The sequence below is a fragment of the Falco punctatus genome (assembly GCF_963210335.1).
Source record: "Falco punctatus genome assembly, chromosome: 9".
Lineage (NCBI taxonomy): Eukaryota > Metazoa > Chordata > Aves > Falconiformes > Falconidae > Falco > Falco punctatus.
This window is the reverse complement of record NC_137589.1, coordinates 23,859,924-23,879,419: the sequence shown is the minus strand read 5'-3', so window position 1 is coordinate 23,879,419 and position 19,496 is coordinate 23,859,924. Positions and strand designations below refer to the sequence as shown.

Sequence of the window (19,496 nt, the reverse complement as noted above, 5' to 3'; positions counted from 1 at the left end):
ATTTGCCCCATTTTTGCCTCTAAGCTGAAATGGAAATAATTAATTAAAGGATTTTTCTATTCCATCAATCTTTCCCTCCTACATTTTTTGGGTGTAGAAAACTTCATTCTGAAGATGTTTTTCACAGAGCTCCCTGCTAAATTATTATCAACATATCAGTAGTGATACATCATAATTTCTCATTCTACAAAGTTGGCCCATCTTGCAAATTAGTCACTATTTTCACTGAAGGCTGTTAACAGATATTGTTGGCTATTTTTACTTGTTCAAACCTTACTTACTTTATTCAGAACTTGAATGTTGAGAACAGTACGTACAGGACAAATATCTTATTTGTGACATGATGTGAAATTCTGATCCTGATAGAGCTAGTGAGGAAATGCCATTACACTAATTAATGCCTCTGTTTACTTCAGTTCTTTGTCAAGCAAAATGCTTGGAAGAGGCTGGGGATACATACATAAGTAAGAAATCCCATCAGTGTGGATGAAAATCAGGACAAATGTGAGACTCTTCAAGAGGAAATAATGTATAAATAACAGAGAAGAAGCATAGGTCCCTATAGGGCTAAAATGGTTTCCAAAGGCATATGCATTCCCCGGTAGTGCTTGAGGAAATTGGGAGGCAAAGAGATAAGAGAGTGGTGGTAAGACATTTTAAGGTGAAAGAGAGTGAGTGAACAAAGACACCGAAGTCACTGAAGTAAAGGCTTCTTCTTGTGATAGAGGTAAAATAAAATTCACGCATTCCACCGAGCACTGGGCAGCAAAAGTACCTTAATTTCCTGCCTTGCTTTTGCAGGGCCAAGAGGGCTGTTTGCTGTAAAATATTTCAGGAATACCGGTATCCCAAAGAACAAATGCCTTAAGATTACAGTGAAGCTTACATGGTGGCACTAATTGCATTTGTAATTTAAAAAAAATTTTTGACAGCCTTATACATGGACATAGTGGCTCTTTTTATCTGTATCCCCTTTATTCCTCAAAAACCTGAAGGCTAGTTTTTCTCTTGTACTACCTTCCAAGCCACCTTTTCCCTTGTCAGTGGGATTATCATTCTGATAATGACCTTGACAGTGAAGCAGATCCATCACAATTAAATGAAAGTGATGATGGATAACTGCAGGAAGGATAGGATGGGACATAGGAGACAGACAAGTGAAATGCATGTAGACCTTTGCATCTGCTACACTAGAATAGCAGCTGAACATAATACAGGATAGTGAGTATGTCTTCTCTATCACAACAGCAAGGTCAATGCTAGCCGGAATTGTCTGCTGCATAAATGCCATTTTGCAAAGTCAGTCTTCCCAGAGGCAAATGTTGTATATATTGTTTGTAACTCAGAAAATAGCATTTTGCTTATAAGGCAGAGCTCTATGAACTTGCTGATGCACAGTTCAGTAGTCCCTACTTCTCATTCTTCTGTTTGCCTCTTTCCCCCTCCAGTCATACTTTCCTTTCCATACTGAAATTCTTTGTTCATAAACACCTCAGTATTGTAGATAACCTATAGAAGAACTGCTGCCTGAATTTGGCAAATGTATTACATCAATTTTAAGTGACAAGAGTCTCCCTGAGTGACTCTTTTGGCTCCTTGGTAATGCCCAAATATTTTTAATGCAGTCTTCACACCTAAGAGAATTTTTGTATTAATGTTTTAGATAAGCAGCTTTAAATGGTGATCAGAGTAAAAGACAACAAGGAATCCTTTATAAATATAAATTATTCCTGCATTTGAAGTCCTCCTTTTCCCAGATAAATAATATGTATCTATAACAGAGTATTGTACTTGCTGAAGGAGGCAATAGTCACAGATGTTTCATGAGGAAAGAGTATAGTTTGCTTATGTCCCTTCATTAATGAGTGAAATCAAAATGCTGAGCCTCCAAGTGTCAAGATACATAATCAAATTGCTACACTAACATTTTAATAATAACATAAATGCTATTACTAACAGATGGGAAAAAATGTTGTGGGCCCATATGATGCTGATTTATATCAACATAACCACAGTAAAGTCAGTGAAACTATTCAAGTTTATGCAAGCCAAAAAAAATCTTCTTTTCAACCCTCATTGAAATTTCACCTTTTGCAACTCATGCTTACTTCTTGTATTTGGCACAGAAAGTAATTGTGACACTTTGTTATTTGCTTTTGTTCTTTTTCTAGTATCTTTCATCTTCTGATCCTGATATTCAAGCTCAATGCAGCTATGTCTGCAGTTGCAATCCCACCAAAGAGATCCATTTGTACTCATTGTTTTCCATTGTCATTAATGTTCCAGTAGATTTGGCCATTAGTTTTAAGGATTTTCAGTGGGTTTTGGATGAAAATCAAAATTTGGCCATGAATCATTGTTTTGAATTTTGCTTTTAAATCTAATCTTCCAGGGCACTGCCTAGAAAATAACTTCTCACTGGCTGGCAATGAGTATGTTACAAGCTGTGTATTGTCAGAGCAGGCTTACACACTGCTGTGCAGTGCCCCCTTTGCAGAGTGAAAGTACAGCTTCTCCCTCTGCCCTGCACTCCCGCATTGGGGCCTGAGAGCCTTAAGTAACTTCTTTTAATCCTTTCCAGAGCACTGTCCCAGAGGATTTCAGCTTTTGCTTGTGGTAACACCCCCATCCTGGCTGTCTTGGTGCAATGGAGGGCAGGATTAGAATTCAAAGCTACAGTTCTGGAAAACTGAGGTTAAATAAGAACACATGCAGGATTCTTACACAGTTTCTACGGTGATAGTAATAGACTGCACAACTCTTGGAAGAAAATAGCTTGTTTAGAGGGAGTCCTGTACAAAAGTATATGCGTTCTTCAGTTTATAAGCTGAACACAAGTCGATAGAGTCAGGTTGTTGCAGTAAAATGTAACAATCATCAAACTGGAATGGATAAGGAGGAATATAATTAGTAAGATATGTGAATTCTTCTGCTACATTCAGCTCTAAAGAAAATTCAGCTAGAGTATACTATGCACATTCTTGGGCAATGCTTTTCTGGAAAGATACGGCTCAAGTGGGGAGACAGCAGAAAAGAGGAGCAGGAATAAAGTGAAGATTGAAGAGTCATCTTGAAAAGGTTTAAAAGATTTGAGTTGTTTATTCCAGAGAGAAGAAAACTGAGGAGACATGAAAACAGTCTTCAGATACGTAAAAGGCTCTTTCAAACACAAAGAGAATAATCTGTTCCCTTGTACATGGTAAACAGGCCAAGAAGTAATGCACTTAAACTGTAGAAAGTAGTGAACTTAGACTGTTTACACTGGATGTTAAAAACATCTTTGTAATAGTAAGGCTAGTGACGTACTAGACTGGATTGCCTGGAAATCACCCAGTGATATGGATGATTTTGAGAGCAAGTGAGAATGGGCTGTCAGGGATATAGCTGATACTGCTCAGTCCTTGAGCCGGGGGACCTACTAGCATGGACAGTTCCATTCCCACCTGTGAGGGTACACAGGGAACCCAAACGATATTCTAAGAAAGAAAGGCACAACCCCGCCACCCAGCCCCCAAGATCTCATGGTTCTTTAACCCGTCTCAGGATTTGCAATGACACAAGGGTATTAGCTGATAATATTTTAACAGTTGGCAGTTGACAGCTTTAGCAGCCTTAACGGAAATCAGGGTTACATTTCAATGGTCAGCACAAAATCAGCTATGAAAATAGTTTCCATCTAAATAGACAAAACAACTTAGGGGAGAGGTAAAAGGGGAGAAAAGAAGGAAAGAGAGGCACAGCTGGAAAAGTAGTTTGCCCATGGTTGGGGTATGTGTCGGTAGCAGAACCAGGAATGAAACTCCATGCATGATCCTAGGGCAGCATTCTAGGTCCTTTAGGATGTGATTTTGTGTCACATCACTTGTTCCAGTTAGACCACTCACCTGTAGAAGAAGACTGCAGAATAGGGCTGGAGACCCTATGTAGCTAATGAAAAACTATTCTTCCTTGGCTTAAGCGGTGTTAGCTTGGAGGTCCTTTAGTTTAGCCACATTACTAAGGCACCTGAGGGTTTATATTTAACATCAAGTTATTTGTATGTAAATAACGCCTGACTGATCTTACTTTCAGCTGCATCCTGTCCCAGCTTGTCCTTGGCCTGCACACAGAACGCTGCTTTTCAAAGTAGAGCACACTGTTGCTTTCTGAAGCTACACTTACTTCCTTAGGTACCAGCAGCACATGGCCCACGTGTCAGTGTCATGCAGCTGCAGTTTTCCAGGATAGTAGCTCTACTGTCAGTCCTAGCCTCCTCCCTTCTTTTGCTTATAAACTAGGAGGCTTCCCACTCCCCACAAAAAAATACCTTCTGAGTGCCTTTCATCTGACTTCTGGTCTTAGAGCCTTTAGAATGGATATGTTTTCATACCTTTTCCTGCAGCCATGAAGATGAAGAGTTTCTTTGAGATCCTTACGTATTCATTTTACCCCATAAGACCTGAGGCTTTAAAAGCAACCTGCCCACCTTGAAATCTATAATGAATTTCCAAAAGTTAGCAACACTGTTAGCAAGTACTGAAGTCCTCAGCGAATGAAGATGTGATGCTGCACAGTAAAAGAACAAGTAGAAAGAAAAATTACCAGATATAGACAGGGAGGTTATTCTGAATCAATATGCTTATGTGTATGCGTCTAGCAATTATTGTTGGAAAAAAGAGCTAAGAAATCTGCGTGTTCAGTTAAAATATCATTAGTAAGTGGCTGAGACTAATACATCAATTTTATTTCTAGATGTTACCAATGAGTGATGACTTTTTTTCTCCTGGGGGGACCAGTACCTCTGAACTAGATACAAGCTCTGTCAGAACAGTGCAATGCATGTTGGATATATTCTTCAAAACTGTGATTTGTTAATCAAACTACAGTGGGCAGATCAAGTAGCATTGCTGTCACTGGGAAGTGGATTGGAAATGACAAACTCAGTAGTGCTGGACTGATACGTTTACAGTCCAGATATGATGGCTATTTTCACAAGGTACAGTGAGAAAGAAGGGTACAGAAAAAGACTCAGCAGGATTGGCTTTTACCATCAGATCAACAACTACTGGCAAACAGGGCTTTTGAATTAATGTTTGAAATTTTGGCAGCTTTGACATACAGAAGGCACTGAATGATAAAGTAACCCAGGGCAGCCAGAAGTGTGATGTGGTGGGAAATTTTCCCCCAGGTAAATGTAAAGTGCTTGAGCTTTGTCAAGTACAGCAACATTCACACACCTTTGGAAACTCTTTCTGCTGTGACAGACCTACTTTTGGCGGGAGCACAACCCCAGACCAGAGCACATGTAGGGCAGGAGGCTGCCTGACTCCTCTACAGTTGCAGAGAGCCCAAATGCCTCCCAAATTCTGTGGCATGTTGCAGGCTGGGAGAGCACCCTTTAGAACATGGTTCACTGCTGATTCCTTGTTCTTTTAGGTGTAAAAGTATGTATTGTCTGGGGCTGAGCTATGGCAGAGGGCAACTGATTAAAAAGCAAATATAATACCATTTTCACAGCAACCCTGAGGAGAAAAAGCCAAACTGCTGAAGGTCACATAAGTCATATACATCCCAAAGCCTTATCTCGTTAAGCTGAAGGAGAGTCTTTTGTTTTCAGGTACATGCATGCAAGACAGAAGTTTGGCAATAAAAGCACATTATGTCTCAATGCACATAGGGGTTACTAGGGTAATTTTATTAGTTGGCTACACGTTGCTATTTAAAAAATGCCTGCTGTTTAATAACAAAAACTAAACAAAATTAAATTAATCACAGCCTAACACGTGAGAGTCCAGGCACATGGTCACCAAATAAGAGATTTAACACATCCACCTCATGAATATCCTAGCACATGTCCAACACATCAGGCTCCTGACTGTCACAGGGACTTGCTCATTAAGAGGGGCTGGGGCAATCCCACCTGTAGCCAGAAGCTCTTTGTCAGCTGAGGCAAATCAAGAGATTATAAATGTCCCAAGTGCCTTATTTAGAAAGAGCTGCTAAAGGAAACAAGTGGGCTGGGTGGCAGGCCTGGGGTAGCTGCCTATGCTGCAGGTTAGTTCTTGTAGCCTTCTCAGCCTCTTTGTTCCAAGGAAATTCCTGTATTTTTCAAAAATAAACAGCCTTGACAAATATGTGCCTGATCTAGGTTCTGGGTGTGCTATTGATGTGCCCTATACTGGGCAAACTGTGCAGCAGCCAATGTTAATCTATGTTTAATATGCAAGAATCTTAATATCATTTATTATGTTCTTCAAACTTGGTCACATTACTCACTTATGTCCCACCTGGACTAAAGTTGACCCAAATATTCTTTTTAAATCTTGTGCCAAGCTATCAGTGCCAGAAAATGATTTGTTTTGTTTTTCCAAACTCTTTCAGATCCCTTCCCCAGAAGTATTTGAAGATCTGATTAAATTTTCATTCCACACAAATGTATTTGGAAACAACATCGGCTATCTGAGATTTGATATGTTTGGAGACTGTGAACTTCTAACCCAGGTGTCTGACCTACTGGTAGAGCATGTTTGGAAGAAAATTGTTCACACAGATGCATTAATCATAGACATGAGGTAAACCTTTGAATGGCAAATAACCAAAGCTCGTTCAAAGCAGTGTTTTATTTGTAACAGTGAATTAGCTTTACATGGGTTACTGTCCTGTTTACAGACTAACATTGCTGGGATAAAATGAGAAAAGGAAAACAGCCAAGGAAAACAATAACAGTCTAGAAGTATATCTCAAGATAAATTGTACCATCACTTCAGATATTTAGAAATAAATAGGCAAATTTAGGGAATATCTTGTAGAACACAATCCTGGATGACACATTTATTTTCTTCCCCTGATTTCTTTCTAATCTAACTGTGCATGTGCCTTGTATTAATTATATATATATGGCTTAATTAAATCTTTTACTGCAGGCAGTGGTCAAGTGATTGAACAGTCAAAAAACAAGACCATGCATAAGCTGTGTTATAACATCTATTTTGCTATATCTACAGCACTAAATTGTCCTGGGCAATCAGCCCTTTACAGAATAACCCTTGTGCACAGAGCACAAAGATGGCTTAAAGATACCATAGCATTCCTAAACCCTGCAGCAACAGGCTACAGCATCATATGCCTGCTCTCAACTTAGGATTCTGTTGTACACTCCAGTGTGTCAACAATGCTCCAAATCTTATGAGTCAGAAGATGGTATCCATTTGTCACCAGCTATCAAAGCAGATGAATATCAAACAATTTTCCCATACAATATTTAGGTAACTCAGTTGTTCCCTTGTCTTGGTCCAGAGCTAATGTTTGTAAGCCCAGAATTACAAATATAAACTAAAGAAAAGAAGGCCTTTGTAAGAACTCGGGTTTAATGCTAGAACCATTTATGTTCATTGCCATCATGGGTGTCTCAATATTTGGTAAATTAATCTTCTTCTAGGATTTAGAGCACGTGCAGGAAAAGTGCATGGTGATGAGAGCAGAGATCTCACTATGTGAGCCCAGAGGGGGCAGGGCAGCAACCAACAAAACACACCTATGACTGAATTAAAATTCAGCAAAGGCACCACCATCCTCCAATAGACTTGAGACAGGACTGGGACTTTCTTCTTTCTTGCCCCGGTTTTCTCCCAACCTATAACTTGTATGTCATGGTTTAACCCCAGCCAGAAGCTAAGTACTACTCACTTACTCCCCTACCACCACACAGAAGGGTGGGGAGGAGAATCAGAAAGAAATGTAAAACTCAAGGGTTGAGACAAGAACAATTTAATATTTAAAGTAAAATAAAATAAGAGGGTAAAACCCCAAAACAATAATAAGAATTATAATGACAACAATTTTAATGAAAATGAGGGAGGAGAGGAATAAAATCCAAAGGGAAGGGAGAAAAAAAAAAGTGATGCACAATAGAATTGTTCACCACCTGCTGACCAACGCCCAGCCAGTCCCCAAGCAGCTATCATCAGGCCACAACCAACTCCCCCCAGTTTATATACAGAGTGTGATGTTCTGTGGTATGGAATACCCCTTTGGCTAGTTTGGTTCAGCTGTCCTGCCTGTGTCCCCTCCCAGTTTCTTGTGCCCCTCCAGCCTTCTCACTGGCAGGGCCTGAGAAACTGAAAAGTCCTTGACATAGTATAAACATTTCCCAGCAACAGCTAAAAACATCTGTTATCAACATTATTCTCGCACCAAATCCAAAACACAGCACTGCACCAGCTACTAAGAAGAAAATTAACTCTCTCCCAGCTGAAACCCAAGACACTTATATCAGGGCCAGGAGCAATAAAACAACAAAGGTGAAGTCATGCCCCAGGTAGCAGCTGGTCTCGGGGTTTTTTCTTGGGTTGCTTTGGTTTGTTTTTATTTAATGTATTTCCAGCCTTTTCAGTGCACACAAAAGACCCAGTCTGTGAAGGCATATAGAAGATAACTCCAAACATTTTAACTTTTGAAATTCTCCCTAAACCAATCTTAAGATTTTAAGGCAAGGCTGATAATTTCAATTTTGCATGGGATTAACTACAATGAATAATGTTTCTCATCTTACAACTTATCCTCCCTGGAACACAGCTGGGTCACTCATACATTTCATATTTTGATAATTTCGATTTTGCATGGAATTAACCATAAGGCATAATGTCTCTCGCCTTTGTGGAACAGCTGTGCCACTCACAAACTTCGTATTTTTAACCTTCACAGCACTGAGAAGAGATTCTTATAAACTAAACAGCCTCCCCAATGTCACACAAGAAGTCTGTGATGAAGGAAGGACTTGCGTCCAAAAGTTAAGATAAAATTCTAACAACTTCTCAGTCATTACTGACCAAAGTTTTCGCAGGTTCACTGTCTGCCAGAGTCCCAGGAAGAGCTCTCCAGCATTGCTTTAGCTGCCTGCTTGCCACTCACTTCAGCCATGATGGCAGCTGCAGGAAACTGGGCTCTGCTGGGTCTAGCTGCCTCCTGGGCTGTGCAGCAGCAGCAGGAGCTCCTGGCAGCACAGCGTTATCTGGGACACACTGAAAAGGCTTATTTCAGTTCTCACCAGTCAAGAGTGTGAATCCAGCATACAGCTCCCAAATGCTGCAGCATAAACAGGTAGCTTCACTCTTTGGCACAGAGACCTCCTGGACTACATACTCCATTTCTGGAAGTAAAAACTTACGGACTGGACTGAGCAAAACTCATTTTCTAGCAGGTTTTTGCTGGAATGTCTGTGCCAGGCATTCCTAACATCAGCTGCAGGAAAGCACTGTATCTATCTCCTACTAGTGAGCAAAGTACAAACATTTCCAGTGCTGTACGTGCTCTAGTATTAGTGAAAAGTGATAGACAAAAAATGATTTGGTATTCCATTGTGTGTATTCATAGCAGGGGTTCTCCAATGATGCTTAGGTTCTTCAGTGAATTTAATCTTCAGAGACTGGTATGAAGTTAAGCTACAAATGATGTTTTTAAACGTGGCTGTCCTAAATGACACAGCTAAAGCAATCTTTAGGCACCAAAAGGAATGAACTGATCTTATAAAGTGCCAAACACCAAGTATTCTCATTGTGTGCAGCAGGAAATAAGAACACAACAACTTTACAAACATCTACATATATATAAGGTTTTAGGTATTTACTTATGCTGCCTATGTCAGTAACAGCATGGGTTATTCAGAGTAGAATAATAACAAGGATCTGATGTTTCTTTTCAGATGAAGAGTCTTTGCTTGCTTGCTGAATTTTTTCCAGATTGAATAAAAAATAGACAATTCAGTTTTATGTTTGCTTTTGAAGTCATTTGTGGGCAATAACAGTCCAAAACTCTTAGACAGGATTTTGTTTCTATGATGAATATGCAAATGCTGATAGAGGAGAATGAATGTAAATGTATCAAAATGTCGCCATAAGTTCTTTCAGTACTGATGTTAAGGAACAATACTTGGAAGGGAGATTTACTGTCTGCCACAAATTTTCAACTGCTTCCTTAATATTTTTTGGTTTTGAAAAGGTACAATATTGGAGGCTCCACCACTTCCATAGCAATTCTATGCTCATACTTCTTTGATGAAGGACGCCAAATTCTCTTGGACAAAGTTTATGACAGGCCCAGTGACTCAGTAAAGGAAATATGGACCCAGCCACAGGTCAAAGGTAATGTGACAATTTCTTTTTAGCATAGCTTTTCATTTCAGATGTCCCTCCTTGTGTATTTTAAAGTGAGCCATTAGACATGATAACTCATTTGCTGAAAGCATCTGCCATGATTAGCTCAAGCTGGGCAGAGAATGTTTAAAAAAAAAGAAAATTAGTTTCAGCCATGTCCCTCAATGCCATTTATAAATAATAGTTTATCGCTCCTAGGAATGGTGTATGTTAAGCATGGCGGTTTGTAAACTGGTCCCCAGAAGTTTAGCTGAATACTGTGTACAACAGTTGTGACTTGTTGCTTTTAAAAGTTGCCAAAATTAAAAATAAATCCTGTGCTGCCTAGACTTCTAGTAATATCTCTTCCAATACTCACACATAGTTTTATATGCAGCTCCTCACTGTCTACCTGTGTAATCCACTATTTCAGTAGATGGAAATACTCACAATGGCCCAGTTTATCCAGATAATGCAAGAGAGAAAGAAAAGCACTGAATTTTGCACATTTGAGTCAGTTTGGAACATCTGGCAATGTATCACACACGCGCACACACACAACCCTGCCCCACTGTTTGTGAAAGTTGAAAGGGTGCTGCAACATGCAGGAACAGAGCTCTCCAGTGCTCATAAAGTGCAGTTAGAGTGCTAAAGAGCTTTAAACATTGGTTTTATTTTTTTTCCCCTTTAAAGCTAAGACAGTACCAAAAAAGGTGTCACAATGCTGTCTGCAATTATTGGCTTGGATCATGCTGAAATGGTTAAACTTTGTCACGGGCTGCAGGGTCCATCTATTTTCCCAGGCATTCAGAGGTGGGAGGTGCTAAGGATATGATTACTATGGACACATTCCAGTTCCCGTCAAAAAGAACAGGCAGACTCATATTAACTTCAAAGCAGCTGGATCTGGTCCTGTATTATATATATATACTGTGAAAAGGGTCTTCTAATGGATATTACATCTATAGTGAAATGAGAAGAGCAAAGATGGTGTGGAAATTAATTACCATGCTATTGGCCCCTCTCTTACAGATTAGTATGAGAATTATATGTCATACTGTAACTTACTTTAAGAATGACATTTTTAGAGCAATTTAGTTTTCAAGTTATCAGGTCTCAGCTATGACACACTGATCAGTTTTTCAAAGGAACTAAGCACTCAAAAAGTATCTAGCGTATTCAGGCATATTGAAAATAAGGTGCAAAAAACCTCTACTCCTGTCAGCTGGTTTATGTAAGAAAATGAGATAACTTGGCTCGATCCTAATAATAAAGGGGTATTTGTTGAAGGGTTTAGGACAAAGGCCCTGCAACAGCTTCCATTTATAGACTATAAAAAGCCTGTGGGAAACCACTATAATTGTAATTTCATAAAACGTTGCCTGCATAGTTTGCAGGCCAAGCTCTATGACACCCATATTCCTAGAGCAGGGATGAGAGTGAAACTGAAGATGATGCTGGCTGAGCTTTGAGTATTCCTGCCGGAGCAGTGGAAAATGTTACTTTCTTCACCTGCCTTTCCCACTTGTCTGAGGGATCTAGAGCTCCTGTAAAAGTCAAAGACACAAAGAGCCAGCAGTAGTAACCATGAGCTGGCCTCCCAGCTGCTGGAGCTTATAACCAGGAATTGATGTCACAAGAGTACCATGTAGAGCGATAGTCTTTCTTACAGTATAGAGGCTGGGCTAGTGTAAAAAGTGCTTTAATACCATCATAGGTACAAAGTATATTTCCAAACTTATTTAATTGTTAATAGCAGGTAGGAAATGAAGTGTGTTGTATCTTGGCCCCTCTTGCTCCATTATGCAAACAAATATCTGAAAATGGATTAATTTCTGACTTTTTTGTGCTATCCCACAGGGGAGAGGTATGGCTCTCAGAAGGGGCTAATAATCCTTACCAGTGCTGTGACAGCTGGAGCTGCTGAGGAGTTTGTATACATAATGAAGAGGCTGGGCAGAGCTCTCATCATTGGAGAACAGACCAGTGGTGGGTGCCATTCCCCGCAGACGTATCAAGTAGATGATACCAACTTCTACATCATCATCCCCACCTCCAGATCAGTTACCCAAGAGAGCACTGCTTGGGAAGGGAAAGGGGTGCCTCCTCACATGGAAACACCAGCTGAAACTGCACTCATCAAAGCAAAGGAGATGCTCAGTGCTCACCTGCACAGCTCTAGATAGCCCAGTGGGGGAACATGCCCCTAGTTCTTAGGGAAAGCAAGCTACCTCCCCAAATGTAAACCCTAGAAAGGAGTGGGAATGTAATTTCAGTCTCTACGGTCAGTGATTTGTTCCTCATGATGACTTTTTTACCCTGTTCTGTGGAACCCAGCTCTTTCTGGACATGGTTGAGATACTTGTATAATTCTGGGGCTTCTGGATTCCTCTTCTGTAAATGTTAGTTGTTGCAGTGTCTATTTTTAAGATTTAGCTCACTTAAATCACAGATTTCCTTCAGTCCCTTAGAAAATCACTTAGAAAAGCTGTCAGTGTTGAAGGCATGGAAGTCACCTCAAAACATTTATGCAAAGATAGAGAAGGCACTTCTGTTCTTTTGGAAATTGTGTACATTCATATTTATACATCTTAAAGAAGAATTAACAGTAGTTGAGAGTGTGTTTTCCAAACTGCAAGAGCTTAATTAAGCCTCGTCCCCATTTCATCATTTAGAAGTACCAAAAATAACCATTCCTAGTCTGTCAGGGCTGACCAGACTCCTGGTATTTCTTAGGTACATGCCTGCTTCTCCCCTAGTATCTGGCAAAGGGAGTGGGAATGAGCAGGAGAAAGGCAGTAGTACATTGACTCTTTCACCCATTGCTTAGATAACAGACTCAGGGAAAAGAATCATATGTTTTTACTTAAGGCTAAAAACAGATTTCTGTGTGTCCTGCCCCAAAGACAAAAAGAAAGCAGAGAAATATCCTTTACACCCTGCTAACAAGCTAAGTATTAAGTAATAGTGTATTCCAGGGCAACTAACAGTTATTGGTGCGAGCTTAATCAATGCACAACATTCCTTTTTTACAGTTCTTATCTAACCGTCTGTCTTTGTCATTATTTAGAAATACATATAACTTTAATCTAGATCTCAAAAATTCTCATCTCTACAAAATGCAGCTGTAAGGTAATTAAGTTAGGAAAATGGTCCCCTGACATTTAGTCTGTAGTAGTTACACATTGCTGTTCGCTTGCTCATTTGTAAGTTACTGCCATTTTGTTTAATGAATCATGTTTAAACACCTGACTGCAGAGAATCTCTTTCAGTATTTACAGGAAAATGATTTTACCAACCAGATAGACTTTCCATCTTTTTTACTATTTGTTTGTCTTACCAACTACACTCAGTGTGATCACTAACTTGGATGCTTCTGAGTCATTTTCATGTTCTGATATTTGTGCATTAACTAGCTGATGAACTTTTCAGTGTTGTGAAAAATATTTAAATTAATTAAACTCAATGAATTAACTCATACGGAATTTTGTGTAAAGTGATATATGTTTGAAGAATATTAAAGATTCTTAATATGGAAAAGACTGGAGTAGTCAATGAATGAGTAAACAACACTAATGTATTTCTTCTAATGTCTTTTAAGCCTCTTTAATATCTAAATGATCCAGATATACTTTGTTTTCCTAAACACAATCAGTTGTGCTGTCATGTACAAAAAATAGTAGTTGTTAAACCCAACATTTAAAAGCTTTAGCCATCCATTCAAGAACCAAAAGATATACCATATGGGCACAAATAGCAAATAATTTCTTCCTGTAGTAATATGGTAAGTAATTATGAATAATAATTATGTCTAGAAATTGGAATCCAGCTGGGAAAACAAACAATGAAGATGCATTTGCTGGTGAGTCCATTTGACATCAGTAGCACTGTTAGTTTACTGAAGTGATCGATTTCACTGGAAAATTAATGTGCAACCTTGACAAACTTTATTAATTGGCAAAGTATTATTTACTATTTCATAGGTCATCTACTGGCTAATTAGCATTGAAACTGTCAGGCATGATACAGGCCAGTGTGTTAAAAAACAACTTTTTCCTGTCTTCACAAACAGCTATATCATATTTATTCCCATCTCCATGAGCTTAGAACTTGGACACAGTGTAGTGTAAATTGTGTTAGACTGTACTTTTTGCTCAGAGTAGGACCACAGGAAACTTCTTGTTTGAAGATACTGAAAAGACCAGCTTTCTTATCTCAGAATGGAGGGATAACAAGCAGGACAGACAAGCTATATCCTATCCTGTCTCACTTGAACACAGTGCAGTTGAAAGGTGGTGAATTCAGAACTGACAGAAAGGAAATACATGTAAAGGCAGAGCCTGTAGGACTTACTGAAGCAAGAGAAGCAAGTGCAATTGTACAGTTTAGAAGTACCAAACACTTCAAGAACATCTAGAATTACGATAGGTAACAGAACTTTCCCTGAAATCTGGACGTGCATTTTCGGAACTAAAGAGATCTCTGTCACTTATGCAGTCAAGAACGTTTTTTCCCACAGCTGCTTTCTGCATGGATCTTCCACCTTCTTCTACAGTGTGAAGGAAGACATAGATCCAGAGTCCTGCTTTGTATGTATGTCCCCCAGGTCTGGCACCACCTGGCATTTTTGATGTGTAAAACAGCTCAAACCAAACCATGACCACAGCACAGTGTGATCAACAGAACTCACAAAAAACCAGACTGTAATTGTATAGAAAATTACACTGCACCGAAAGGTTTGAGCATCAGAAAACTATAAATGTAAATTAGTTATAGAAAATCCATGGTTTGTGGTTTAAACGAGAAAGAAGTTTTGTTAGGGAGGGACAAGCAATTTCAGAAGTGCTCTTCCACAGCATAACAGGAACATGCTGAAACTGCCACCCTTCTCTGTTCTGGTTCCAGAGCTGACACAGATACTCCACAGTTTATAGCACCATTTCCTTAACATCCCACTTAGAAGAACTTCCTAAAGTTTAATCCTAATTGTGTTCCCTTTAAAAGCAGGAAGGAAGGAGTTGGTATATCAGGCCTCCTGACAGTATGATCTTTCTCCTTCAGAGAGTTCTCCTCCAGAGAACTCTAACCAAGAAATGGCAGCCATCTTACTCTTTTTTTTTTTTTTTGCTACAAAATGATGCATTCTTGCTTTCTGGACAGTGCCTTTCATGTAGTCTTCCCTGATCATACCACAAAAGCTGCCTTAATCCAGTGATTTTCAAACTGTGCTCTGTAGACCAATGAGAGCCACAGGCTGCATCAATTAGTGGAAAACTGCCTCAAAAAAACCCCAAATAAATATATATTCTTCAGAAGTGTGTCTGAGTGCCATTTTGATGGAGAAACACATCTACAATGGAAAAAGTTCAGGGATCAATGAGTAAGCAAATATCCTAACATGGCGTTCTCTATCAGTAAACTCACAACCCACTGCAGAAACACAGCCTGAAAAGCTAAGCTCGACAGCTTTGTGTTATGCCCCTTTCCACTGATCCAGAAACAGATGTTGTGACAAACTGGTTTGATCAAGAAGATACAGGCAGTTGCTAGAAAAGACAGGAAACAAACCAGTTCACATTGTTGCATCCTGTTTAAAAAATCAAAATCTTATATTTCTTTTCTTCCAAGCATTTCTACTTGTAGAAAAGATACAGATCCCTGCTGTAAAATCACGGTATTGCACTGGGGCAGAATGCAGCCTTTCATGAATTCCTTAAGTTGCTTTACTTCTTCATGACCCCCTGCTCTACTAGTAGAGTGCCTTTCCTCCAGCAGGATTTCCTCTCATCTGCACCAATTCAAATGTTCAGACTTCTAGACATAAGGGAAAAAAAGCTTCCGGCATGACTCAGTTATAAGAAGTTTGTTTTTCTTTGTCTCGTTAGGTTTCCTTCTGCCTGTGCAATATTTGGTTCACTCAGCTTTAATAAGAAAATTTTTGTTTAAAGACATAAGATCTGCAATAATTTTGGATAAGCTCCCTGGTTTATGTAAGCCAACTTAGGTAAGACACTCAGTTAAACCTGAGACATGTAAGACATTCCCTGTGCCTGCACAAGGGGCTTTACACAAGAGCTCCTTTTACATATAAGGAATCAAGTCCTGGTTCCACTGGCATCTGTGCTGGTTTGCTGTGATGTCAGCACAGGTGCAGCAGGCAACAGAATATCATATTGGTCAGCTGTGTGTGTAAACAAGGCTTAGTTCACAAAGCAGTCAAGTATAAGAAGCAATCTGTTCACTCAATTTTTATGCCAGCAGCCACTGCAAAGTAGCAAGGGCAGTATTGAACACATTTGCCTGCAGTGTGAATTCCATGTTGCAGGAGGGAAAACCCCAGTCACTACATGCTCAGACCAAACTGCGCTGCCCCTGCAGCTGGAGGATGCGAGGATGGTACCAGAAATAAAGCTGATTAAAAACCGCTTCTCTTCATTTTTGCATTTTGAATCAACTTTGCCACTTCTCGGAACTGGTTCTCTTGCTTGTCTGTGCATAGGAGGCATTTATGCATTGCTTGTCAGCACAGTATGTAAGTTGCTGTGGCTGAGGTACGCCCATAAAGAAACTGGGTAAGAGTTCTAACCTTTCTTTTTTTTTTCACAAAGAAAACAACTTCATGACATAAAGGAAAGCTCTCTCTCCCTGTAGCCTTGTTGGTTGCTTAAGCCTCATACCATAAGCAGCACGAAGAACTTTGATCACTGGTGAGACCTCTAAGGATGTAGATCTAACACACCATTGGGAGAGGTTTTGAGATTCAGCAGTTGTTTATCAGTGGCTGACTTTCCACACTTTCTCAAGATCACTTACACCAACAAAAAATCAGAGAAAATCTGTAACCAGTGAGATCTGCTGCTGCTTTATTCTGATCTAAATGATATGCCAGGTGTAGCACCCTGGAAAAAGCAGGCCCTTGGAGCAGAGTAACGCTGAAGCGATGCACCAGCATAACACTGGGGAGCATTACACAGCTGGTCTTGTCTTTTTCCAGAAGAAATCTGAAGCTAGGTTTCTAATAATAAAACTGTTAAGAAAACATGGCATCTCTCAATAAGTACAGAATAGAACATTTTGCGGCAAAGGTACCAAAAAACCTTTAGACTTATTTATATTGGGCCAGACTGATCGTAAAGTAATTGATGTAAATCAGGAGTAGCAACATAGAATTATTCTGGATTTGCACTGGAATAAATGAGATCACAATCTGGCCTAAACTACTAATGGGAACTGTAAACCTAACCACATACGAATGCTGTTACACCATGGAGTCCTTCATTACACTTTATGGACACTGACTTCACAGTAAACTGGCTGGCACCCAGATAAAACTAGATGGAGTGAAATTTGGCCCATTAAACCTTGCCATAAATATACTCCTTACACAGTAAATGTTATTGGACACAAAATAGAGATGGAAAGATTAGAAGGAAACCACATCATCCCCTGCTCAATGCAAGGTTTTTCCCTGTGCTCCATGTTTCAAAGCTTTTGTTCATTTTGCTTTTTAATGACTCCAGTGAAAGAGCTTCCACCACTGACCTTGGAAAGCTGTGTTACAATCCAACCAGACCTCCAGTCTCAATGTATATCTTCTGAACTCAAAGGCATAATATAAACAGTTTAATCACTTTATGTTGGGAAAGTAAAGCTGGGGTGCACAGCCAGTGGCTGGTCTGCAGTAAGTCAAATGTTTATGTTAATAGGAAGCAGCCATGTATTAATGTTCACCAATAATATATTGGGAAGAACACAGTCTCCTGATTTATAGAAATCTTCAAAGAGATGACAATGAGTGTAATATGGCGAACGCAACTGACTCTTGGGCTGGCTTTTATAATTCAGATGTGTTTACTTGCTGGTACTTGCATTATCAGCCTAGGCATCATCACAGGAACTCAGAGAAAACTTCTGTCCACTGTGCAGCAAACATTGAGCTCTGTCATCAGTACGGTGGGAAATAATAAGCAGCATATTGCAATGTCCTTTACTTTTAGCTTGGAAATGAGTGGGGTTTGATCATCCTCTATCTGAAAGGGAATAATAGCAGGTGAGGCTCAGAAACAGGCCACAAAAACATCAGACAACCTGAAAGAATACTATCCAAAAGAGAGGTGAATGCTCACTTGAAGAACACGTCATAAGCTACCAAGAGTAAGCCCCTAACAGATTAAAAAAGTAGGGAAAGGCTAATTAGGTGAGCTGCAGTAACAGTGGACAGGATTGTTGCTACACCCACGCACCCAGAACAGTATAAGCTCATCTGCTTCTGAGACTAAGCAGAGCTCAAACCAAAGTAGGCAATAAAAAAACCTCACAAATGGACAGGCTATAGAGAGGATTTGGCACTTTCTTTTAAAAAAAAGCTGGAATTGGCCCATGTAGAAAACAGAGGAAAGACAAGATGGTCTAATACAATGCAATTCATGTATCCCTGTGTCATTTTGCGAAGGACGTTCCTCTTCTAGGTGTTAGCAGAACAGAGCCTACCATCCACAATTACTGTGCAGATTCTATCTATCAGTGGCTAATAGTAACTCAAATACTCCAGTTGCTTTCTTTAGCATATCCAAAGCCTGCAAACCACAGGCCACACTCTAACACCCATCAGATCTGTATGCCTGCTAAAGTCACACAGATCTTGCAAGCACACATCAGGCCAGAATTTGTGCTCACTGCCTAGACAGTAACATTGACAATAGGTCACATTTTGATACAGATCCAGGTTGATTTGACTTTATAAAAGATATTGCAAAAGTGGCAGAGCATAGGGTAGAACTCAGATATACTGATTTATAAGTCACATCCTTTTTGGCGGTCTATCAGTCAGTTGTTGATGATCACAAAGTTCAGACAGTCTTAACTTCAAAGCCAAGGAGACAGTAAGATAGAAGCATTTTACTCAGACTCACAAATCTGATGAGAGAGCCGATTCAGCTAACATAAAGGAGTAAAAGTCCACCAAAGCTGCTAGAAACAGTAACTTCTTTTCTTTTAGCATACAAGCTCTGATTTTTTTAGTGCTTAAAGATTCCTCATTCAATGAGGTGGTTGTTACTTCTGTATTTACATTGTACTGCACAAACACCAGCAAATCAAATACAAGCAAAGAAAACTGTTTGCAAAACAACAATTTTGTTCCCAAGTCTTTTCAAATCAATACTGTATGTGTATTCATTTCACTCTTTTATTTCTTCAAAAATAGATTGGCAAGGGCTAGGTTGCGTTTTCAAAACTTACAACCAACGCAGACTCTTGTAAAAGTTTTATATTTTTTTGGAAAGCATCTATTATAAATTATTGTAAACAGTGATTTCCTTTAAGAAATTAATGTAAACTCAAAAAGAAATGGATACAAGTGACTTATGTTCCCCTTCTTTATCCAAC

At 39.5% G+C, this 19,496-nt stretch overlaps 1 protein-coding gene across 2 annotated transcripts in view; it reads left to right on the top strand.

Moving 5' to 3' along the window:
- RBP3 (retinol binding protein 3) overlaps positions 1-19,491 on the top strand; it is a 30,448-nt gene extending 10,957 nt beyond the window's left edge. For both annotated transcript variants that reach the window (XM_080401564.1, XM_080401563.1), the window contains 3 exons: positions 6,361-6,551; positions 9,976-10,118; positions 11,970-19,491. In XM_080401564.1, coding sequence (XP_080257690.1) covers positions 6,361-6,551; positions 9,976-10,118; positions 11,970-12,295 — 660 coding nt within the window. In that variant the 3' untranslated portion in view covers positions 12,296-19,491. The remainder of the gene's footprint in view (positions 1-6,360; positions 6,552-9,975; positions 10,119-11,969) is intronic.
- The last annotated feature ends 5 nt before the right edge of the window (positions 19,492-19,496 follow it).